General features: G+C 37.8%; 1 protein-coding gene across 6 annotated transcripts in view; it reads left to right on the forward strand.

Moving 5' to 3' along the window:
• The window catches only part of SMARCC1 (SWI/SNF related BAF chromatin remodeling complex subunit C1), a 171,253-nt gene that overhangs the window by 20,576 nt on the left and 125,090 nt on the right, over positions 1-25,587 (forward strand). For 5 of the 6 annotated variants that reach the window (XM_072786413.1, XM_072786412.1, XM_072786417.1 and 2 more), the window contains 4 exons: positions 9,154-9,239; positions 17,872-17,953; positions 19,718-19,810; positions 23,779-23,848. In XM_072786413.1, coding sequence (XP_072642514.1) covers positions 9,154-9,239; positions 17,872-17,953; positions 19,718-19,810; positions 23,779-23,848 — 331 coding nt within the window. The remainder of the gene's footprint in view (positions 1-9,153; positions 9,240-17,871; positions 17,954-19,717; positions 19,811-23,778; positions 23,849-25,587) is intronic. The other variant, XM_072786414.1, reaches the window with a different exon arrangement.

Here is a 25,587-nt window from a genome sequence, read left to right on the forward strand (position 1 = left end):
AATTAGTTCATCCTGTTTTTGTCATTCATGACTTAAATTTTTGAAGCATATAGGCAAGCATAATTTTAAGTTCTACCATGTTGTTATTGGAGTTGAAATTTCTTCATGTCATTGCTGTTTAAGGGGTTGGTAAATTTTTTCTTAAAGCAACAGATGGGGGGATCCCTGGGTGGCTCAGCGGTTTAGCGCCTGCCTTTGGCCCAGGGCATGATCCTGGAGTCCCTGGATTGAGTCCCACATTGGGCTCCCTGCATGGAGCCTGCTTCTCCCTTCTCCTGTGTCTCTGCCTCTCTCTCTCTCTCTCTCTGTCTATCATAAATAAATAAATAAATCTTAGAAAAAAAAAAAAGCAACAGATGGTAAGTATTTTAGGCTTGCAGGCTATATAGACTTAGTCAAAACTAATCAGTTCTGTTGCAACATAAAAACAAAGATAATATCTAAACGAGTAAGCGTGACTGTGTTCAATTAAAAGTGTAATTGAAGAAGTGAGTGGCATTTTCGACTCTTGCTGTATAGTATTCCGTTGTGGGAATATTCCATTCCCACAAAGGACAGAATTTATCCATTCTGCTATTGATTTTTTTTTTTTAGGGTAATTTGTAGTTTAGCGCTATTATAAATAGTGTTACTGTGAATATTTTTGTATGTATATGTCTTTTGGTAAACTTAAGTATTTCTCTTATATTTCTAGGAATATAATTGCTGGGTAATGGAATGTACATGTTCAGCTTTGGTAGATACTGCTAATTTTCTAGAGCAATTGTACCAATTTATACTCCCACAAGCAATGTACAGGGGTTCTAATTCTCTCCTTTCTCACTGGTGCTTGTATGTTTTCTTATTTTAGGTTTTTTTTAAAGATTTATTTTTTTTAAGATTGATTGATTGATTGATGACACAGAAAGAGAGGCAGGCTCCCTGCAGGGGAGAGGGAGAGAACCTCCAGCAGACTTACTACTGAGTGTGGGTCTTGATCTCATGAGATCAAACCTGAGCTGAAATCATGAGTTGGACACTAACTAAGCCACCCAGGTGCCCTCTTATTTTAGTTTTGGGGTGGATTGTCATGATACTGCTTTTTCTTTAGTTGCTGATGACTTGTGAGGTTGAGCACACTTTTGTATTCATTAACCATTTGGCTAGTTCTCTTTATTGAAGTGCCTGTTCAGATATTTTGCCCGTTGTTTTGTAATCCAGTCATTTATCTTTCTCATTAAAAAAGATTAATTCGATAACATACAGTGTTTTATTAGTCTCAGGTGTACAATATAGTGATTCAACAATTCTGTGTTATTAATTGCTCATCATGATAATTGTACTCCTTAATCCCCATCACCTATTTCATCCATCTCCCTACTCACCTCCCCTCTGATAATCATAAGTTGGTTCTCTACAGTTAAGAGTCTGTTTCTTGGCTTGTCTCTCTGTCTTTTCCTTTGTTGTTTGTTTTATTTCTTAAATAAAAGAAATATTTCTTTAAAAAGACATTTTGCTTAACATTATAATTGCTAGCTCCATCCCTGTTGTTGCAAATGGCAAGATTTCATTATTTTTTTGTTCTTTTTTATGGCTGAATATTCCGGTGTGTGTGTGTGTGTGTGTGTGTGTGTGTGTGTGTGTATGCATGCACGCACACCACATTTTCTTTATTCATCTAGTGATGGTCACTAGGGCTGCTTCCATAATTTGGCTATTGTAAGTAATGCTGTAATAAGCACAGGGGTGCATATATCCTTTCAGATTAGTGTTTTTGTATTCTTTGGGTAAATACCCGATAGTGGAATTACCAGACAATATAGGGTAGTTCTATTTTTAACTTTTTGAGGAACCTCTGTACTGTTTTTCACAGTGGCTGTGCCAATTTGCATTCTCACCAAGAGTGGGCATGTTTCTTTTCTTTCTCATTTTTTTTTAAAGGAGTTTTTCTTATGTGCTCTGGTTATGGGTCCTGTGTCAGAAATATTTATTGCAAATATCCTCTTGGTGCCTTATCTTTTTATTACCATGATGATGTCTTTTGATGAACAGAAATTTTTTTTTTTTTTTTAAGGTTTTACTTATATATTTGAGAGCGAAGAGAGTACAAGTGGGGAGGAGGGGCAGAGGGAGAAGCAGACTCCCCTCTGAGTAGGGAGCTGGATGTAGAGCTCTATCCCAGGACCCTGAGATTATCACTTGAGCTGAAAGCAGACACTTAACCAACTGAGCCACTCAGATGCCCCTGAACAGAGCTCTTAATTGTAATATAGGGCAGGGATTAGTAAACTTTTCTGGTAAATTACCATTTACCAAATGGTAAACTGCTTTATCTGTAATATCTGTTAAAGGTAAATATGTGAATAGTAAATATGCAGTCTCTGCTGTAACTTCTCATCTTTGCTCTTGTGTGAGCATCTCCTCAGACAATGAGCATTATTTTTTTTTCAATAAAATTTTATTTACATAAGCAGAAGCAGGCTGGGTTTGTCCTATGGGCTATAGTTTGGCCATTTTTGACAAACTAATATATAAGATTTTTTTTTTTCATACGTAATGCTTTTTATACCCTCTTAAAGAAATCTTTGCTTAGGGAATCCCTGGGTGGCTCAGCAGTTTAGAGCCTGCCTTTGGCCCAGGGCGTGATCCTGGAGTCCTGGGATCAAGTCCCACATCGGGCTCCCTGCATGGAGCCTGCTTCTCCCTCTGCCTGTGTCTCTGCCTCTCTCTTTGTGTGTCTTTCATGAATAAATAAATAAATAAAATCTTTAAAAAAAAATCTTTGCTTAATTCCAAAGTCATATTCTATGTTTTTCATAGAAGCTTTGTTGTTTTGCCTTTTACCTTTACAATATAATCCATCTGGAATTGATCTTTGTGTATTATGTGGTGTAGAGGTCAGCATTCCTTTTTCTCTTAAACATGTACATCTTGGGTGCCTGGGTGGCTCAGTTGGTTAAGTGTCTGCCTTCAGCTCAGGTGATGATCCCAGGGTCCTGGGATTGAGTCCTGTGTTGGGCTCCCTGCTCAGCGGGGAGTATGCTTCTCCCACTGCTTGTATTCTCTCTCTCTTGGTCTTTCTCCATCTCTCTCAAATAAATATATAAAATCTTAAAAAAAAAAACCCAAAACCTGTGCATCCAGCTGTGGCTCATACATTTTGATGTAATGTTTTTTTCACTCTTTTAGTTCTAAAGTGTTTTCTAATTTCTTTCTTTCAATATTTTATTTATTTGTTTGAGTGAGCACGAGTGCCAGGGAGGGGGAGAAGCAGGCTCCCCCCTGGGCAGGGAACCATAGGCAGACGCTTTGCCCACAGAGCCACCCAAGTGCTTCTAAAGTATTTCCTAATTTCTATTTGACTTCTAATGGCTTACATTATTATTTCAAAAGATGATTGAATGATTGTTTTTTATTATAAATTTCAAATTTTGTTACATTAAGAACATGTAATAGTTTTGTAAGTTACTGAGATTACTGGTGCTGAGAGATCTTATCAATCCAGTTTGGGTTTTTTTTTTAGAGATACTCTCTTTCCTTCTGGTTTCTTTTAAAATCTCTTTTTTCTTTGCTGTTACGCAGTTGGACTACAGTGTGTCTAGCTGTAGGTTCTATTATGTATTTTTAATTTATTCCTCAGAACTGATATATTTCTTGGGGCGTCTGGGTGGCTTAGTTTGTTAGGCATCTGACTCTTGATTTCGGCCTAGGTTATGATCTCAGGGTCCTGGGAGTGAGTCCTGCCGTGGGCTCTGAGCCTAGTGGGCAGTCGTCTTGGCTCAAAGATTCTCTTTCTCCCTTCACTCTGTTGCTCCCCCTGCTTGCGTGCATGCAGTTTCAAATAAATCTTAAAAAAACCCAAAAACTGATTCTTGAAGCTAGAGATTTATATCCTTCACAATTTCCAATCCTTCACAAATAAATTTTAAACTGTATTCTTCTATGTGTAATTTTTTAATTTGTTATATAGCCTGACAGTTGTGCTTTTAGTTTCAGTGAACGGTACGTGTGATAGGAGTTATATGTATATATTTTTCAAATCTTTCTCCTTAGTGTCTTTATTTTTTTTTATTATTATTATTTTTTTAATTTTTATTTATTTTTGATAGTCACACAGAGAGAGAGAGAGAGGCAGAGACATAGGCAGAGGGAGAAGCAGGCTCCATGCACCGGGAGCCCGACGTGGGATTCGATCTCGGGTCTCTAGGATCGCGCCCTGGGCCAAAGGCAGGCGCCAAACCGCTGCGCCACCCAGGGATCCCTCCTTAGTGTCTTTAATCATCTTACATATTCTCATTGTACAGGTCTTATCATTTTTTCTTTTATATGAAATGTTAGGATTCTTCTATTTGTTTTTTCTGTTGACTTAAAACATAATTTGAGATTTCTGTATATTTGAATTTTGGAATGGCAGCACTTCCTTCAGTGGAATTTTACCTGGGGATTCTGTTGGCCTGGGCTGAGAATTTGCTCTTTAAGGCACTCCAGAAGACCTGCTGAACATAGGACCAGTTCTTGTGTTAATTTGTCATGGGGTTCCTATCTGAGTGGTTAGTTAAGTTCCAAACTCAAATTATCTTGAGATGGAAGCTTGTTATCCTCTTTGCTGGCAGGTATTTTTTTCTAGCTCATTCTTTCCCTACTGCAACCTCTTGATAGCCCTGGCTATCCATGCATGTGTGGTAGGTGATGGCCTTAGTTATGAAGTGTACTCCCTTGCTTAGGTCTGTAGTCTTATTTCCTGTCCTGTATAGACAGTGAAACCCTATCCTTTATCAATGCTGTCATTACTTGCCTGTTTAGTCTCATTATCTGACCCCATGTCACCCTAGTGTGTGTGTGTGTGTTTTTTTTTTTTAATCTTAGAAGACTGCCATTTTGACTTTTAGATTTTTTTTTCCATCTTTCATTTTTGTACCTAGGGTTTTGCTTTCTTCCTAGAAATCCAGCTGTATGTTTAAAATAACGTTTGTTATATTTTGTCTAACATATATTTGAAGTAGTAGGGCTTTCTGGATATTCAGCCTGTCATATTGTTGGAGCTGGCAATACTTTTTCATCTGTACAATGGCATGAAAAGAGTCAACTTTGGTATTGTTGTGAGGAGTAAATGAAGCACATTATTCTCATTTAAAATGCCAACACTAAAAAATTGCCATGACTTGTACATTTTTTTTTTTTTCTGATAAATAACAAGTTGTCACTGATGTATATACAGTGCTTCATGGTAAATTTAAATTCTCAGTAATTGGGGCAGCCCGGGTGGCCCAGCGGTTTAGTGCCTGCCTTCGGCCCAGGGCATGATCCTGGAGACCTGGGATCGAGTCCCATGTCGGGCTCCCTGCATGAAGCCTGCTTCTCCCTCTGCCTGTGTCTCTGCCTCTCTCTCTCTCTTTGTGTGTGTCTCTCATGAATAAATAAATAAAATTAAAAAAAATAAATAAATTCTCAGTAATCAATAGTAATGGTAATACTTTTTGTTCTCCCTAAGAATAGGAGCACTACAGCAATAATTACCTATGATTAGAGGTGCTAATTATAAGGCTATTAACAGTTTCTTTTATTTTAATTTTTAAATTTTTTTTTAAGATTTTATTTATTTATTCATGAGAGAGAGAGAGGGAGAGGCAGAGACACAGGCAGAGGGAGAAGCAGGCTCCATGCAGGGAGCCCGACATGAGACTGGATCCCGGGTCTCCAGGATCACACCTTGGGCTGAAGGAGGCGCTAAACTGCTGAGCCACCCGGGCTGCCCTACAGTATCTTTTATTAATAACATTGGGAAAAATTTATCGAAAGCACTATTTGAATTCCAAAGCAGTTAAAGTATACAGAGAAATGTACAGAATATTTGATTCTCATATTTTGTGAGGTAAAGAGGTTCTGGAGTCTAAGCGATGTGCCTTTTTTCCCATTCCTTTTTTTTTTAATCTTTTTTTTTAATTAGATTTTATCTATTTAGTCATGAGAGACAGAGAGAGAGAGAGGCAGAGACATAGGCGGGGGGGAGAAGTAGACTCCATGCACTGAGCCCGATGTGGGACTTGATCCCAGAACTCCAGGATCATGCTCTAGGCGGAAGACAGGCGCTAAACCATTGAGCCACCCAGGGATCCCCATTTCCCATTCCTTTTCTTTTCTTTTTTTTTTTTTTAAAGAGATTTTATTTATTTATTCATTAGAAACAGAGAGGCAGAGACACAGGCAGGGAGAGAAGCAGGCTCCTTGCAGAGAGCCTGATGCGGGACTTGATCCTGGGACCCAGGGATCACCTCCGAGCCAAAGGCAGACTCTCAACCTCCTGATCCATCCAGGAGTCCCTCCCATTCCTTTTCAAGGTGTGAAGATGATGTCGTGATTTTCTGTGAACACTCTTGGTGTCTTGGACACACTCAGTTTCTGTTCCTTTATTCACGTTCTCACATTTATTTTCTTGCACTATCATGCTGATTAAATAGACCAGAACACAGCATTATAGATGTGTATGTTCTATGTGCATAAGTATATATCCTCCTCCTTTTTTCCAGTTAAGACAAATTAATAAACCAATGAAATAAGGACACTATGGTACAAATTTCAAGCACTTTTAAGTATTGCAGTTAGATTTATCTTTTTTGGGTCTCATCAACTCAGCAGAATTTTAGGTGGTCTATAATTAGGTAGGTTGAGACCACTTATGTACATCCAGAATAAGACTAGATTAATTTTCCAAATTAGTTAATCAGAGATAGAACAGCTTATCAAAAGCAGTGTAGTCACACAGCTGGGAATAGAAGCAGGCTGTTAGAGCTGTCCTTGATCCCCAGTCTCTGATTGGGGTGTGTAGCTGCTGAGATAACTCAGGCAAAGCAGCACTTTGCTGGCTCTGGAAAGCTCAAGTTTTGGTATTTTCTTTGCCATTTTATTCCTTAAGTTTTTCAATACCATTCGAGGAATTTACAAGGAACAATCCATGCTACTCCTTCAGAGAATGTCTAAGAACACGAACTCTTGTATTTGCGTTATATCTAGTGTTAGGGCAAGCCTCTTCAGGGTGGGGGTAGTTGAGGGTTGGATGAGGGGAGGATACAGTCAGGGCCTGGTGGGTGTCCCTGCAAAAGCTCTTGTTTCTGCCTCCAACTTGCTGTCCCCTGACTCTGATCTACTGCTTTTTTATCTGGATGATTTTGATAATGAGCTTGTTATTAGGACCAGAGTCCCAAATCCACTCCCACCCAAGCTCTAAGAATCCTTGATGTCTGGTGAGTGTCCTGTTTTGGTTTTTTTCTGCCACATCTTTATGGATTTGTTTTCCTTTTTGCACTTCATTACTAGAACTAGTGCCCTTGAAGAGTTCCTGCTTTCCCTCTTTCTTTCCCTTTATTCAGATGTTACCCCTGGAAAATTGGAGGTCTCGGTTTTGACTTCTTCAGTCATCACTTGTCCCTGTCGTGGTGGATAAAGTCACTGTGTCTGTCTTCAGCATGTATCTGAAAATGATTTCTCAAATTTACTACCTGTCTAGAAATTGACCTTAATCTAAAATTATGTGTTTAGGTGTTTTATTGTTCTGGTCTGATCAATATGTAACACGGCTATGAATTTTTAAATGATTTTAGTATACTTCAACTATTGAGAAAAATTTTACAGATTATCTATGTTGTCAGGAACTCTGTTGCATATTGATGTTAAAGACCCGAATAGGACACTGCTCCTGTCCTCAAGGAGTCCTATTACACATCAGTGTATAAACCAGTCGTTTCAGTATTATGCTTTGAGTGGTTTGCATGTGCACAGTAGTGATATGCATGTGTGGTTGGAGAGAACATTTTAGTTCAGTCTCTGGGGGTTCAGGGAAGGCTAGTAGAACTCTTTGATTCTACTCTTTGTAGGTACCTACTAGCACATTATTCTAAGGTGCCACCACTATAAAATTGTAATAACTTGTGTATTTTCTCAAATAAATAACATGTTGTTAGTAGTAAGAATTGCACCTAGATGTATATGTTTAGGAATATGTCATGTAACGTTTGAGGTGTACTAGGGATAGTGTTGGGCAAGAAATTAGGAACTCAAACCTATGTATTTATTTGAATATTTATTTTTATTTTTTAGAAGATTTTATTTGTTTAAGAGAGAGAGTGTGAAGTGGGGAAGGACAAAGGGAGAAGCAGACTCCCTGCTGAGCAGGGAGCCTGCTGTGGGGCTCAATCCCATGACCTTGAGGTCATGACTTGAGCTCAAGGCAGATGCTTTATAAACTAGCCACCCAGGTGCACCCCTCAAACCTATGTATGTATATATGTATGTATTTACTTATTGCTATTTTTTAAAAGATTTTATTTATTCGTGAGAGACACAGAGAAAGAGAGAGAGGCAAAGAGGCAAGACATAGGCAGAGGGTAAAGCGGGCTCCATGCACGGAGCCTGATGTGGGACTCGATCCCAGGTCTCCAGGATCATGCCCTGGGCCGAAGGCAGGCGCTAAACCGCTGGGACACCCAGGGATCCCTGCATGCTGTAATTCTAGTACTTTTACCTACTAGCCTGTTTGATGATCAGTTTATATGAAACTTTTAACTTCCATAATATAGAAGTCATGCAGCATTTGATTTATTTGAGTGTTACTTTTATAATCCATAAAGTGCACATCTCTTTCAAGTTGTTGCACAGACTTTAGCTTAATTTTACACATAATTTGTAGTTACGCTGTGTTTTTTGGTCATTAAAATATTATTGCAAGATTTCCAATTTTTGAGTAATTTAAAGTCAGGGACCTAAATTGGGAAAAAACTCAAATGTATACTAATAATTCTTACTCTGCAGGAAAATCATATTGTAGGAAATGTTCTTACTGGAATTTTATATATTTTAAAAATCACATTTTAAATTTACCAGTGGAGTTTGTAGTATATCAGTATTCTGTCCATTAGTGTTTCCTGCTGAAGCATTTTGAATTATCTTTTTAAAATCTTGTTTTTCAGAAGCCATTTACTTAAAGAGTAATATGTTAGTTGAATTAAAATTTTTTTAATCCACTTTTGAAAAAATTTCTTCATACCTTATTTGGTTCCAGAAAGTATTTAAGGAGGTTAAGTTAGCAGCTGTTTATGTCTTTTGAGTTTGTAAAACTTTGAATTCAAACATTGTGTCAGAACTTTACTTTTTCTCATGTGTAACTTGTATCATTTTTAGGCAAAATGTTTCATGGATTTCAAAGCTGGAGGAACCTTGTGTCACATTCTTGGGGCTGCTTACAAGTATAAAAATGAACAAGGATGGTAAGTTTTTGTGTTTTTTATATGTTTTGTTTTTAAAGATTTTATTTATTCATGAGAGAGAAAGGCAGAGACATAGGCAGAGGGAGAAGCAGGCTCCATGCAGGGAGCCCGACGTGGGACTCGATCCCAGGACTCCAGGATCATGCCCTGGGCTGAAGGCAGGCACTAAACCGCTGAGCCACCCAGGAATCCCCCGATGTTAGAGAATTCTAAAGGCACATTATAATGTGCAAGGTAGAAGTTTTATCTGGTTTTCTAATTTTCTTTGTGCTTACATCCAGGAAATATACTGAACAACTGTTCCATTTATTAGGCAAGTTATTTCTCATATATGTTTGTATCTAGGTAATAGAAATACATAAATTGTATTGTGAACTTATGTTCTTGAAGATAGCAGTTTAGGTGTTCTGGTGAGCCAGGCCTTCAGAATGAGAAATATCTAGCATACTCTCCTTAGGACGTAGATGAAAGAAGTCCAGCTCAGGAGCACAGACCGTTAAGTGCGTGGTGGTGCAGCTAGGAGTAGAGTCCTTGCTGCTCTCCTGCAATGTAGCTTTTTCCCTTCACTCTTCTCTTTCCCTTTTCTTGTCTTCTCTCGGTGCTTTCTTTCTTCTCTTTCTTGAACTCTGGGTTTTCTGCCATCTCTGTGTGGGAAGCTGCTGAGACTAGTGAATGTTTTATGATGATGGTTCTGGAGTTCAAGGATGGTGGGGAGTCCCTTAATGTGCAAGGGATTATGAGGGGATGTTGGAGGGAATGGACTCGAAGTCGTTCAGTGGTTTTAGTTTTGTCTATGAAGTTCTATATTAACATCTTTCTAGGAGAATATTCATGTAATTTGGGTACTAAGCTAATCCAATACTTTATAGCCAGGAAATATAAATACTCATAATGATAAATGGGACAAGTTTGTAAGTAAATGACTTATTTTCAGTGAATAGCAAGTTGATAATAGACTTTGTGTATTTGCTGAACTTTTTATATGTGGATGGGTGTTGAACAGATATTGATTAATTGATGGAATGAGCATGAGAGTGTTGTCATGAGAGATAGCTTTCTGTTTTGCAGCTCTGCTTCTGGCTGTGGTATTGTGACTCTTATAGGGTGTTCCTGAACTAGAATTGACAGCGTGTCTGACTACTCTCAGATATGATTTGTACCCTACTGTTAGATTCCCACATGGAACTCTCTAATTTTCTTGTTCAGACTGTGTCCTACATCTAACCTGGACTCAAGGACAGTCTCAAAGTGAAATGACTTCTAAGTCACCATGTTACGGAACTTGCTTTGTGTGCTAGTACAATGGAATTTTAGGTGAAAGGATTTAAGGTGCTTTAGAAGAAGGACATGTAAAATAAGATGTCTTTAAATTAAAAGAGAGGCCAAAAAAGAAGTAAAGGAGACTTAAAAAAAATAAAAAATAAAAATAACCACCCACCTGTTTGGATGTCTCAATAGTCGCCTGTTATCCTTAACCTAGTTTGTGTTCTCTAGTTAACCTCACAGTCTAATTTCAAACTTTACTTTTTCCTTCTTGTGGCTAAACGTTCTTTTTTCTCTTGTTTCTGTTTGATTCTTTCTTTCTTTTCTTTTCTTTTCTTTTCTCTTTTCTTTTCTTTCTTTCTTTCTTTCTTTCTTTCTTTCTTTCTTTCTTTCTTTCTTTCTTTCTTTCTTTCTTTCTTTCTTTCTTTCTTTCTTTCTTTCTTTCTTTCATGTCAAGCTGGAGTATCATTTATGAGATTGAATGGGAACATTCAACAGACAGTATAGATTAAGATTCCAGAGTGTTTGAATATGATCTTTTTGGATGTCTCTAAATAGTCAGAAGTGAGTGCCGTATTTGCAGGTTTTCTTTCTTTTCTTCTTCTTCCTTCTTCCTTCTTCCTTCTTCCTTCTTCTTTCTTCTTCTTTCTTCTTTCTTCTTTTTCACTTCTTCATGAGAGAGAGAGAGGCAGAGACATAGGCAGAAAGAGAAGCAGGGTCCCCAGGCCCCGGAATCACGACCAGAGCCAAAGGCAGGTACTCAACCACTGAGCCACCCAGGCGCCCCTATAGATTTTCATAAAGGATAAAACTTTGGGCTAATTTCATGTATAGTTGTATGTAACTGAGGGATACCGAACCAGGGGGATTTGGACATAGTATGGAAATCTAAAAACATTTCCTGAAGGAGAGATTATAGCCAAATTCAACTCGGTAAATGACAGTGTCTTCATGGAGACTAAGAATCCTATTTATTCTTACAGTTCTACATATATTACTGTGTATTATCATCCTATTTTACGTCTTTTAAAGAGATTAATGATTGGAAATATTTTGTGTTTTTTTAGTTATGCTTGGCAATGGTGAATTAGACTTAGTTAACATAAAGTTCAGGATTTTTTTTTTTTTTTTAGATTTTATTTATTTATTCATGACAGACACAGAGAGAGAGAGAGAGAGAGAGAGAGAGAGGCAGAGACGCAGGCAGAGGGAGAAGCAGGCTTCATGCAGGAAGCCTGATGCAGGACTCATACTGGGACTGCAGGACCATGCCCTGGGCCAAAGGCAGGCGCTAAACTGCTAAGCCACCCAGGGATCCCCTAGGACTTGTCTTAATGTGAGAAGTGGTTTTTTATATTTTCCTGTGACACGATTTGCTGCTGACATTTATTTCTTGCAGACAAGCTCAGAGCTACTTTTCTTTCTACCTTAACACTTGGTGGTTCAGCTTTTATTCTCTACCTTCAAAGTCTCCTTTTGATTTTTGTTTTTTTTTTTTTGGATATTACCACAATAAGTCTCTTGTAGTTGCTTTTGAACTTTAAGAATCACTTGAATACTTAAAAAATTTAAAAAAAAAATTATTTGTGAGAAAGAGAGCGCATGAGTGAGAAAGAGCACAAGCAGGGTGGAAGGGTAGAAGGACAAGGAGAAGCAGATTCCCCACTGAGCAAGGAGTCCAATGTGGGGCTCAGTCCCAGGATCCTGGGATCATGACCTGAGCTGAAGGCAGACACTTAACCCACCGAGATAACCCAGGTGCCCAAGCTCGGTGCATTTTGTCTTTTGCCTTTTCCAAGTTTGCTTTTGGAGCCCTTCGTACCACTTTACCAGAAATTAAACTTATTCTCCAGGATCCATTGTCCATTATTTTTATTCAGACTTTTTTTCTACATGTAGCTGAAGATGAGAAGAGAACTTCGTTAACTATAGCCCCAAGAGTTACAGAATTAGAGCAATAAAGCTAATGAAGGTCCTTTTGACAGATAGTATTGCCTTAGATTGAAAGGCTGCCCAGCAGATTGCCAGAGGAAAACAAAGCAGAAGACTCATTAATTAATAAGTTGTCAGCGGAGAGCTCATATTTACATTTTCTTTATTTCTTTTTTTCTTTGTTTGAGAGAGAGAGGGAAGGATGGAGGGAGCGCAGGAGTGGGAGGCAATTCAGAGGGAGAAGTAGGCTCCCCAGGGAGCAAGGGAGCCTGACCATGTGATCCCACGGGCCCCAAGATCATGACCCGAGCTGAAGGTAGATACCCAGCTGACTGAGCTATCCAGGCACCCCTCATATTTATATCTTAAATGACCAAAGGTTCATTTGTGTCTCTTCCTATAGGGCTGCATTAAGATTTAAAAAGGTTTTATCATTTTAGTTTTAATTTGCATTTCTCTTATGAGTAGGTTTGAGCTTTTTTTCCATATTGTATAAAGTAAAGCTTTTTAAAATACTCTTGGTAATTTCAAAATAAGTCAGATTAAATCTTTCAACTGAAGGTTATACCATATTTACCTGACTTTATTTCAACTTTTCTTTTTAATTAATCAATTAATTTAGAGCATGAGCAGGGGGAGGGGCAAAGGGGAGAGGGAAAATGAGAATCTCCAGCAGATGCTGTGCTGAGCGCAGAGTCTGACACAGGCTTTGATTTTGTGACCCTGAGATTACCACCCCAGCTGAAACCAAGAGTCTGATGCTTGACTAAGCCACCTAGGCGCCCCATTTCAGTTCTTAATATCCATATATTTTAAATACTTTTTTTGCTTTACATAGCATATTGCTGAAGGAAGGCTTTAATCTGTCATATTATTAAATCATTTTTTGGCAAACTATTTTAGTTTATTATGGAAAATATAAACTTAAAAGCAGAGAGAATAATATAATGAACTGCTATTTACTACCTTCTTGCACCTTTAACTTTATATTTCATATGTAAATGTTTCACTATTGCTTCCAAATGTTTTTTTGAAAGCATAAGTTTTTTTGTGGGGGGGAGGGTCAGAGAGGGAGAGAGAATCCTAAGCAGGCTCACACTGATGCAGGGCTCAGTCTCACAACTCTTGAGTTCATGATCTGAGCTGAAATTAAGTTGGATGCTTAACCAACAGCCATCCTGGTGCCTTATAGGATTTTTTTCTTTAGGTAATCTCTCTCCACGGTGGGGCCTGAACTCACAGCCCTGAGATCAAGAATCACATGCTAAAAAAAAAAAAAGAAAAAAGAATCACATGCTATACTGACTGAGCCAGTCAGGTACTCCTAAAAAGCATAGGTCTTTTTTTTTTTTTCTTAATATTGGGCTCCCAATGTGAAGCCCAATGCAGAGCTTGAACTCCTGATCCTTTTTTTTTTTTTTTTTAATTTTTATTTATTTATGATAGTCACAGAGAGAGAGAGAGAGGCAGAGGCAGAGGGAGAAGCAGGCTCCATGCACCGGGAGCCCGATGTGGGACTCGATCCCAGGTCTCCAGGATCACGCCCTGGGCCAAAGGCAGGCACTAAACCGCTGCGCCACCCAGGGATCCCCGAACTCCTGATCCTTAGATCAAGACTTGAGCTGAGATCCAGAGTCAGGCACCTAACCAGTTGAGCCTGCTAGGCTCCCCAGCATAGGATTTTTAAAAAAGCATTATAACAGTACTATTATCACAACTAAGAAAATTACCAATCATTTTTCAGTGTTATTAAATACCCGCTTAGTGTTCAGGCTTCCCTCATTATCTCACGGGTGGTTTTTATATTAATTTATATTTATTATATTAGTTTATATTTTTATATTAATTTATATTCATCAATGTTCAAGCAAGATTCATACATGGCATTTGGTTGATGTGTCTAAGTCTCTTTCAGAAAATTGTGTCACCTGAGTGGTTTAATAGGTTAGGATTTTGGCTCAGGTCATGATCTCAGAGTTATGAGATCAGGGACCCGGCTTCAGATTCTCTCTCTCTTGGGGATCCCTGGGTGGCTCAGCACTTTAGTGCCTGCCTTCAGCCCAGGGTGTGATCCTGTAGTCCCAGGATCAAGTCGCACGTCGGGCTCCTTGCATGGAGTCTGCTTCTCCCTCTGCCTGTGTCTCTGCCTCTGTGTGTGTGTGTCTCATTAATAAATAAATAAAATCTTTAAAAAAAAGATTCTCTCTCTCTCCCTCTGCCCCTCCCTCACCTTAAAAAGAAGAAAAGAAAATTAATAGTTTTCCTTCTTTCTCTCTTCCCCCCTTTATCATCCTTACAAGTTATTTTTTTTTTTTACAAAACAAGTTGTCTTGTAGAAGTTTCTGTGTTCTAGATTTTGTGAATATGTTCCCTAAGATATCATTTAACATAGTCCTTTAAATTAGTAGTAAAGAGGTAGGTGGATCTAGAGGCTTAGTTCGATTTAGTTTAGTTTTTTTTTTTTTTTTTTTTCCATCAACAGTACTTCATAGACAGTGTTGTATTCTTCCCTCTCGAGGCATACAGTGTCCGGTGGTTTCTGGTTGTAATAGACCAGTGTTGATGTTCAGTGCTTAGAATCATGCTATCATTACAACTTGACCAAGTGGTAATGTTCAAATTTTGAAAAATTTGAAAGTAATTATTCTAATGTATAATATAGGTTCTTATTGTTTTTTTAGGTAATTCTTTGTAAAAGACTGTTACTCTCTCATCCCTACTTTATTTATTAGCTAGAATACTGAGAAATTTAACCCATGAGTAATCAGAAAGGCAGAATAAATTCTTGATTCTCTGTTACCAGATCCATTTAGCTTTTAATCTTTATTTGCAGGTAAATCCAGGCAACCTTATTTTAATTTGTTCAGTGACTACTTTCAGACTATTTCTCAGATTTCTGGGAGAGATAATTCTCTTCAGCCTCATTATCTGAATCATTTATTAAGGAAGCAGTTTGTTCATGACTAATATGAGTAAAGGCTTATGTGAGGAGTTCTGAAGTGAGACATTTCTGGATATAGTTCTTTTATCAGAAGCCTGTGAAAGAGTTACCCCTCCTTACATCTCTCTCCTTTTATTGTGCGGAAAGAACCAATGAAAGCCTGTCTGTCCTAATAGGGTTGTCTTGGTTCTTCACACGTTATTTTGTTCTGCCAGTTAATTGAAACTGCTTGGAATTTCTGACTGATCCCTTCCTTAGAAGTTAGGAAAGAAGGATACTAAACAACCCAGTAAATGGGATTTAAGGAAAAGTTCTATGTATCAAGGTTACGTCAAGATATGGTTACTTGGGACAAAGGTCCTCCTTACATGTAAATGCTATTTTTGAAGCTGTAACTAGTTTTATTACAAATTACCTATTTCTGTGTTTTAGTGGATACTTTCCTTAATTTCTGAATTGAAATTTTGCAGAAAACATTTCAGTCTTGTCCTAGCATGCTAATGAAAAAGTCATAATAAATATTAGACCTCAGTCATAATAAGTAATAATTTCCTATTTTCTTTATAAAACCACACTTTTCTTTTCTTTCTTTTTTTTTTTTTTTTAAGAGAGAAATAGGGCAGAGGGAGAGGGGGAGAGAAGAATCTTAAGCACAGAGCCTGACACAGGGCTCAATCTCAGGACACGGGGCTCAGTCTCACAAACCTGAGCTCCTGATCTGAGCCAAAATCAAGAGTTAGACGCTTAGCCAACTGAGCCACCTAGATGCCCCTAAAGCCACACATTCTGTTAACTATTGGGGCTACATAGGATAAATTTTTTTTTTAATATTTTTTATTATTTATTCATGGTAGTCATAGAGAGAGGAGAGAGGCAGAGACACAGGCAGAGGGAGAAGCGGGCTCCATGCCGGGAGCCCGACACGGGACTTGATCCTGGGACTCCGGGATCACGCCCTGGGCCAAAGGCAGGTGCTAAACTGCTGAGCCACCCGGGGATCCCCGCTACATAGGGTAATTTTCAAAAAACCTGGTCTTTGCCCTCAAGGCATCTATTTTTGTTTTTGTTTTTGTTTTTTTGTTTTGTTTTGCCCTCAAGGCATCTAATGAGATGTCTTACCAACAAGGTGATTCTGCTGTGGGGCTATAACATTAGTGTGCACAGAAGACAAAAATGGCTTCATAGGGGAAGTGGCTTGTGGCAGACCCTGGAGGTGATAGTATCAAGCCTAGGTAGTGACATACTGGAGAGGCTGCAGAGTTTGGAAGAACCATTGGAGGTGGGGAAGCATTTTCAGGTTAAAACAGGATAACCTGAGAGGTAGAGCATAAGCTCTGGACTTGGACTGCTTAATCCTAGCTAGCACATGGTAGTAATGATTTAAAAATATTATAACCATAAGGGAGCCTGGGTGGCTCAGTTGGTTAAGTGGCTGCTTCTTGATTTCAGCTTAGGTCATGATCTCAGGGTCCTGCATCTCATGGAGCCCTGCATCGTGCTCCATGCTCAACAGGGAATCTCTTTGAGGATTCTTTCTCTTTCCCTCTCCATCTACCCCTTCCCTTGGCTCTCTCTCAAAATGAATAAATAAATAAGAAAACTCCCTAAAACTAACCAAAAAAACCTATTATAACCATAGTTAACATTTATTGATCACTTACAGACTAAGCATACTGTCTGAAGGCCTTTACGTACATACCTCATTTGACCTTCACAAAAACCTGTAACAGGCTGTGGTACTCGTGAAGGAATTGATCCTTGGATTAGTAAATCACTCCTGACTATATAGACAGAAATGAGGTCAAGATTAGAACCCAGAACAGTTTGACTCCACAGCCCACACTCTAAATCACTGAGTAGTATATGCTTTCTGTGGAATTAAAAATGCAGCAAAATCAGAGTGTTGAATAAAAAATTTGGAGAAAAGCATTCAAATTTGTTAAGATTTAATTATATGGAAGTGAGCAAGGATAGGCAGACAGCATTAGAATGTGATGCTTGAGTGCTTACATAAAAAGACATTGGAGAGAGTGAAAAGGTAAATGGATGAATTTACCAGATTTAGGACAATAGTAGGTTCAAAGAGCACAGGCACTGATGAACTTGAACACATGGCTTTTAAGCATGTATAAAGTAAACTTTTCTTATACTTAAAGAATGGTATAGTAGTTCTTACTGCCTTTGGATCAGTGGACTACTTGCCTGTATGGTGTAAAATATCTTAGATTTAAGGAAAATAGGAAACTTCATGGAATTGGTACTTCATTTTGACTGGAGCGGATCTTAATGTCATAATATTTAACATTTAATGAAGATGTTGACTCTGCTTTCTTTTCTTTTTTTTTTGCTTTCTTATAAATAACCCCCATATGTTTTGTAGAGTGCTGTTTTAATTTTTAAATCTTTGCAATTTGTTTGATTTGAGTGTTAAAACTAAGTTTTCACTTCTGTTTAAAGTAGAAGACACATTAAGACACATGGTTTTCTTCTCTTTAGGCGGAGGTTTGATCTACAGAATCCATCTCGAATGGATCGGAATGTTGAAATGTTTATGAACATTGAAAAAACTTTGGTGCAGGTAACTGAGAAGGTTAAATTATTAATTTTTTTCCTTTTGATATACTTTCACTTCTAAGATTGGCTTTATTGCACTGCCAGAAGATCAAAGGAGGAAAAATTTTCTGAAATCTATTATTTTTATGAGTTTTTGGGTATTAGAGCTATAAAGTTGAGTAAAACTTGTTATTTATAGAATATTGATCCTAAACTTCTGGTGAAATATACTTTCTTTCTTTTTCTTTTATATATATATATATATATTTTTTTTTTTTTTTTTTAAAGATTTTATTTATTTATTCATGAGATAGAGAGGCAGAGACACAGGCAGAGGGAGAAGCAGACTCCATGCAGGGAGCCCGATGTGGGACTTGATCCCGGGACTCCAGGGTCATGCCCTGGGCCGAAGGCAGGCACCAAACCGCTGAGCCACCAGGGATCCCCTCTTTTTTTCTTTTTTTTTTTAGAGAGAGACAGACAGTGTGGGGAGAGGGGCAGAGGATGAGGGAAAGAATCTTATGGGGCTTGATCTCTGACCCTGAGATCATGACCTGAGACTGCGTTGGATCTTTAACTGAGCTGCCCAGGCACCCTGATATTTTCTTTATTTCTCCTAATCCATTATTTGAATCTTTCATATTTACTATAAACACTCTCAATCTACTACTGGTCACTCTTTTATATGTTCTTTTTTTTCCAGGATTTGTTTCATGGTTGTACCATAATTATAGATCTTACTTCTCTCCAACGAGATATAACCTGTAAGAGAGAACTTAATATTCTTTTCTTTCTTAGTATTTTATTGATGGCAATTTTTAATCACTAAATTAGCCTTCCTGGGGGGGAGACAGCTGGCAGAAATTCAGCTAGGTATTATCATTAACTTGATGCCAGAGATTTGTCTTATAAACTAGCTAGCTAGTGAAATACTTTTTTTTGTTGTTGGTTCACTGATTTTTGGTGATTTGAGGAGATTTTTTTTTTTAATTTTTATTTATTTATGATAGTCACACACACAGAGAGAGAGAGAGAGAGAGAGGCAGAGACATAGGCAGAGGGAGAAGCAGGCTCCATGCACCGGGAGCCCGATGTGGGATTCGATCCTGGGTCTCCAGGATCGCGCCCTGGGCCAAAGGCAGGCGCTAAACCGCTGCGCTACCCAGGGATCCCTTGAGGATTTTTATATTATAATATAATATAATATAATATAATATAATATAATATAATATAATATAATATAATAGTTTTAATCATGCATGTTTTAACCATTGCTATTTGTAAGTTTTAGATGGGAAAAAAAGCTATAATCCACAGCCTTTATTTTTTAAGCAACTTACATAATAAGGCAAAATGTTCATTCCCCTGGGCTCCACCCCTCCCCCTAATCACTGCCAATAAAAGGTGTAGGTGAAAACACTACATTAGATTTGGACTGTTAAGATCAATTCAGGTAAGAATGGCTATATGAGTATCAATATGTTAATGTGATAACTTAATGAAAAATACAATGAATTTCTTTAAGTCATAATTCTGAATATTATGTTTTGTCCTGCTGTACTTAACTGCAGAGAAATGGATCTGGGGATGGCATTAATGGCCTAATGGCCTGCTGGATACCTAGGTTTTATATTGAGATGAGCTCCTACAGTCTATACAGTTTATATTCAACAACATATTCCCCATTTTAAGCATTATGTCTTTGTCGACTTTGGCCATTAGGGTAATTCATTAATGTGACATCATTTCAAAACCAAAAGAATTTCAAAATCTGTTTTTTCTTCCTTAGAGCAATTGTCTGACCAGACCCAACATCTACCTCATTCCAGACATTGATCTGAAGTTGGCTAACAAATTGAAAGATATTATCAAACGACATCAGGTAATAGACATGATCACATCAGAAAATTGTGTAGTAGTAAGTTTCTTACAAATCTCAATCATAATATCTTTTAGTTTCTGTGTATATCTGCATTGAATGAAAGTGATTTCTCTTTGGGTTCTTACAGTACCAAGTTTTTTCTGTCCATTCACCTCCAATTTTTATCCTAGAGTAGCATTTTCCCCCTTAGCATTGTTGGGATATAATTGATACCTAACATTGTGTAAGTTTAAGGTGTATAATGTGGTGATTTAATCCACATATGTAGAATTAGCATTTAATAGTCACAGGTATGAATTTATAGTCTTCTGTAATTTATTTTTTAAAGATTTATTTATTTTAGAGAGAACTGCATGAGTGAACACAGGGGGATGGGGGAGAGAGCAAGACTCTCAAGCAGACTCCCCACTGAGTGCAGAGTCCAATGTGGGGCTTGATCTCAAAACCCTGAGATCAGGGATCCCTGGGTGGCGCAGCGGTTTAGCGCCTGCCTTTGGCCCAGGGCGTGATCCTGGAGACCCGGGATCGAATCCCACGTCGGGCTCCCTGTGCATGGAGCCTGCTTTTCCCTCGTCTATGTCTCTGCCTCTCTCTCTCTCTCTCTCTCTCTCTCTCTCTGTGTGACTATCATAAATAAATAAAAAAAAATTAAACAAACAAACAAACAAACAAACCCTGAGATCAGGGCAGCCCCGTTGGCCCAGTGGTTTAGTGCTGCCTTCGGCCGGGGGTGTGATCCTGGGGACCTGGGGTCGAGTCCCGCATCGGGCTCCCTGCATGGACCCTGCTTCTCCCTCTGCCTGTGTCTCTGCCTCTGTCTCTCTGTGTCTGTCATGAATAATAACAAATAAAATCTTAAAGAAAAAAACAAAAAACCCTGAGATCATAACCTAAGCTAAAATCGAGAGTTGGATGCCTAACAGACTGAACCATCCAGGTGTCCCTGCACTTACGTAATTTGAAGAGAGTGTGGTCAGCATCACTGCAGTCACAAAGTCAAACAAAAAAGAAGTTGATGGCACAGTTGTTGGTAGGAGTTGTTTCAAGTAAACCTATCTTCCCCTGCCACTCCAGTGATATGTTTTGTATTTATTATATATATGGACTGGAAAATTTTATTTTCCCAAAAGCTTACTTTGTCTTGATTCACATGTACCAGTGCTATCTTCAGACATCTTTCTCTTCCTCCTCTAACCTCATTTTAGATTGAGACCTTTGGTATTTACTGCATGTAGGTTTGTGGCTACATGTGTCTGAACTATAAGCAATCCCGTATTGTGGTAAACTAGTTGAGGAGATCTGGGTAGAAGATAATTTTCTGAAACAACGTCATTTGAGTTATGGAGTTTTACTAATCCTCAGGATTAGTTGAGAAGCCTCTTGAAATATCTTCTCTTTTCTTCTCTAAGAGAGATTGCCAGTTGTATTATGTTTCAGTAATTCTAAAATATCATCCAAGTTCCTAAAGCAAGGATTTCTTGTACTGCTTACTTTTGGAGATTTAGTACAGTGCTTTTCTTATATAAAACATCCTTTCGGAAGAGAAAGGTAATAGAATTGTGCTGTCAGATCAGGCAGTCTCAAGTTTACTTCCTTGTTCCACCAGCATTTTGCCTTTGAACCAGTCACTTAACTCTCCTTTCTCTTCTGGACTGTTTATTGGAGGGGCTGTCAAGTGTAATTTAATTATGTGTGGAGTGATAGAAAGCAGAAATGGAACAAATTAACCTGCTGGCTCCTAACTTCAGCTGAAATTACCTACTCTTATTGCTACAGAGTTATCCTGGGAGAAGCTTATATATTTTCTTACAGTTAATACTGAACATTTAGTTCTTGTTTTTCTTAAAAAGTCTGGCTTAGTGCTTGTGTTCTAGGGATAATGTATAGAGGGATATAGAAGGATCTTCCTGGTTTCATAGAATCATAGGGAAGAGACCATAAGCTAATGATTTAGTGAATACTGATGATTAGGCCTTAGCTCAAACATTTAAAATGCATTGATAACTCCATTGTTTGAGTACTTAACAGTGTACCTGTCACTATTCTTAGCTCATTGCTAAATTGTAACAATTCTTGTGAAATAGGTATTATTACCACTCTTTCACAGAAGACACTGAAGCACAGAAAAAACTTAAAATACTTATATCACCCAAGTAGAAAATGATAGAGCTGAAGTTCAAACCCAGGTCGTCTGATGGACTCTAGAGGTCACGATCACAAACACTCTGCTCCTCTGACTTTTGCCTCATACTCATTAGATGTTGACCTCCCATTTTTAGCGTCTTGTGATTATTCAGAAGTGTGCCCAAACTACTTAAAATGATTTATAAGTATTTATTTTAATTATATTTGCTTTATTATAGTTAATTCACCTTCTTTAAAAAATATTTATTTATTTATTTATTTATTTATTTATTTGAGAGAGAATGAACATAAAGCATGAGCTGAGAGGAGGGCCAGAGGGTGAGGGAGAAGCAGACTCCCCACTGAGCAGGGAGCCTGATATAGGGCTCCATCCTAGGACCCTGTAATCATGACCCAAGCTGAAGGCAGACGCTTAACTGACTTGAGCCACCCAGGTACCCCCAGTTCATCTTTAGATAGCCCTAAATTTTAGAATTTTGGAATTTCTTTCCCGTTGGAAATAGCATTGTTGTGTTTTACTGATTGTAATAATTAGTAAATATTCATTGCCAAAATAAAAATTAAGAAATACATTAAGATGCTAAAGATCCTTCTTTACGCCTGATTTTTAAGACTTGTCCTCATTCTTATGGTTTCTAGAATGAACACTTTTTTTTAATCTAAGCGGCTTTCAAAGAGGTGCCTGGGTAGCTCAGTCGATTAAGCATCTGACTCTCGATTTTTGCTCGGGTCATGATCTTGGGATCCTGAGATTGAGCCCTGTGTTGGACTTAGAGCTCAGCATGGAGTCTGCTTGTCCTTCTCCCTCCCCTTGCCTGTGTGCACTCTCTCTCAGATAGATAAATAAATAATCAGTCTTTTAAAAAAACAGCTTCCAAATCATAATCTAGATTGTATGCAGTAGTTTAGTTGTGGTCTAGCTAGACCTAAGTTTAGTATTTATGTCATCCACTATTCTAAAATTGACTTAAAACAATAGTAGTGTATATACATGCTAGAGACAAGTCAAATGTCCATCCTGTATGTGTATGTCATGGTCAAAAATCTGAATTGATTCACTTCAGATAATTGTGATAATTTATGATGACGTTGGAGTAACTTTTTTTTTAATTTTTAATTTTTTAAAGATTTAAAAAAATTTATTCATGAGAGACACAGAGAAGAGAGAGAGAGAGAGAGAGAGGCAGAGACACAGGCAGAGGGAGAAGCAGGGTCCATGCAGGGAGTCTGATGTGGGACTTGATTCTGGGACTCCAGGATCACATCCTGGGCCGAAGGCAGGCGCTAAACTGCCGAGCCACCCAGAGATCTCCTGGAGTAACTTTTTAGAATTAGAAATACTCCTATTACTGATAAGGTTTCCTAGAGATATATTGAGAATTAGCAAGAGGTACTTGTATTATTTTTCTATGCAACAATATAAACTGTATCTATAGATAATTTACATTTTAATTGTTCTCATTAATAATTATTTTCCTTGGGATCCCTGGGTGGCGCAGCGGTTTGGCGCCCGTCTTTGGCCCAGGGCGCGATCCTGGAGACCCGGGATTGAATCCCACGTCGGGCTCCTGGTGCATGGAGCTTGCTTCTCCATCTGCCTGTGTCTCTGCCTCTCTCTCTCTCTCTCTCTCTCTGTGTGACTATCATAAATAAATAAAAATTAAAAAAAATAATTATTTTCCTTGACTAAAAATAACAAAAATATTATACTCTTAAAATGCCTAAGTAATAAAGTAATGCCTTTATGATTCTTAAGCAGTTTGCATCTGGCAGTGCATAGTTTGTTTGCCATTGCTTCACTCTTATGTTCATTTGCTTTCCAGGGGACTTTTACTGATGAGAAGTCAAAAGCTTCCCACCACATTTATCCATATCCTTCCTCACAAGAGGATGGTAAGTTAATTTTTTGTTATGAACTCCTACTTCATTAGATTTTGAGTTTTATCAGAGATTTAAACAATATATAACCAGCATTTTGAAAAAGAGACTTTCAAGTATTAAAACACTTGCACAGGTTATTTGTGTCTTTTCTAATATTTTGCTGAATTGGGCTAAGCAAACTAATTCTGTGATGTCCAACTTTCTGATCATTGGACTTTGATTTCTTTTTTTATTGGTTAAGTTTAGATATGCCTTATGTAATAACTTTTTAATGTTTCCTGTGTAGCTTGTGTTCTGAAAATTAGGAGACATGGCAAAATTGAAAGAACATGTTTGGAGAAGATGGGCTTACTGGCTAACTGAATGGGGCTCCTCAGCAGTATTTCAGTTTGGTGAATTTATAATGGTTCAGATTCTGAACTTTAGCTCTTCCATCCTGTAGGTCAATTTTGTCAGTGGCCAGAGTTCTGTAGAGCTACAGAAACTGATTTGTTGAGAAAGAAAGTATGAATTCATAGAATAACCAAATTAATTTGAGAAATAGATCTCCTGTAAGGGATCAAGTCTTTTGGTTAACGTAGCATATCCCGTAGGACATCTATATAAGAAGCTAAATCATATTAAATTTGAGTTGGTTATTACCCCATGCTGAGTACTTTTTTCTGACTAGTGCATTTATGCAAGAAGTTAATAATAGAGATTAGCAGACAATCCCTGTTTAAGAAATATATTTCCAGGTAATCCATGGGTCAAAGAAGAAATTACAATGGAAATAGAAAATCTTTGGAATGGAACAATTATAAAATGAATAATAAGTACAAGAATGTTAAATTTTGTATAGCTGAAACTATACCCAGAAGGAAATTTGTATCTTTAAATGTGTATGTTAGGGAAGAAGATAGACTGAAAAATCAGTGATGCATACATCTTTCTCAAGAGTTTGGAAAAATAACAGCAAACTAAAGCTAAAAGAAGGAAATAATTAAGAGTGAAAATTAATTTTGTGGCAAATATATAGGAACAAAGTGCTCAACATTAACAGAAATGGTTCTCAGAAAAGATCAATAAGGCTATTCAGATCGTGCTGCAGATAAAGCAAGAGAAAAAGAACAAATAATGTCAAGAATGGAAGTAGGACATTGCTACAGATCCTACAGATATTGAAAACAATGATAGAATGGATGTTAGGTTAGGTTTGTGTGGTTGCTTGATTGCTTTTGCGTGGTGTCAAAGCTAAGAAACCATGGCCTTATCCAGAGTGAATAAATTTTACAACTTGTCTAAGAGTTTTACAGTTTTAGCTCTTACATTTAGGTCTTTTTATCATCAGTTTGATAGCTACAGGTTTGATTTTATTTGTTATAGTAAAAAATCTCAGCTCTGTGAATATTATGCTTTTATAAAGTGAGAAACTTTACCCTGCCTTTAGTATTTAACTGGTTGTTTCTCGGCCTATTTTCCCGTTAGGTAATAGCAACTGGTGTCCACTAGATGGGAGTGGTGGATAGCTGTGATGTTAGAATACTGATTTCTGTTGCAGGCTTTGTTCTCTAATAAGGCCGATATAAAACTTTTAGCATGTGCACTTTTTGAGAAAAATTGCCTTTTATAATTGTTACATCTAGCTACTTAGGGATTCCTTACTGGTGCTAGTTTTATTTTTTTCCTTTGTTTAATACATCCTTGTTTACTGCATACTAATGCTTGCTTGGTATTATGAGTAGCTAGGGCAGTTATTAGGAGATAGCATT

Source organism: Canis lupus, chromosome 19 (genome assembly GCF_048164855.1).
Source record: "Canis lupus baileyi chromosome 19, mCanLup2.hap1, whole genome shotgun sequence".
NCBI classification, from domain to species: domain Eukaryota; kingdom Metazoa; phylum Chordata; class Mammalia; order Carnivora; family Canidae; genus Canis; species Canis lupus.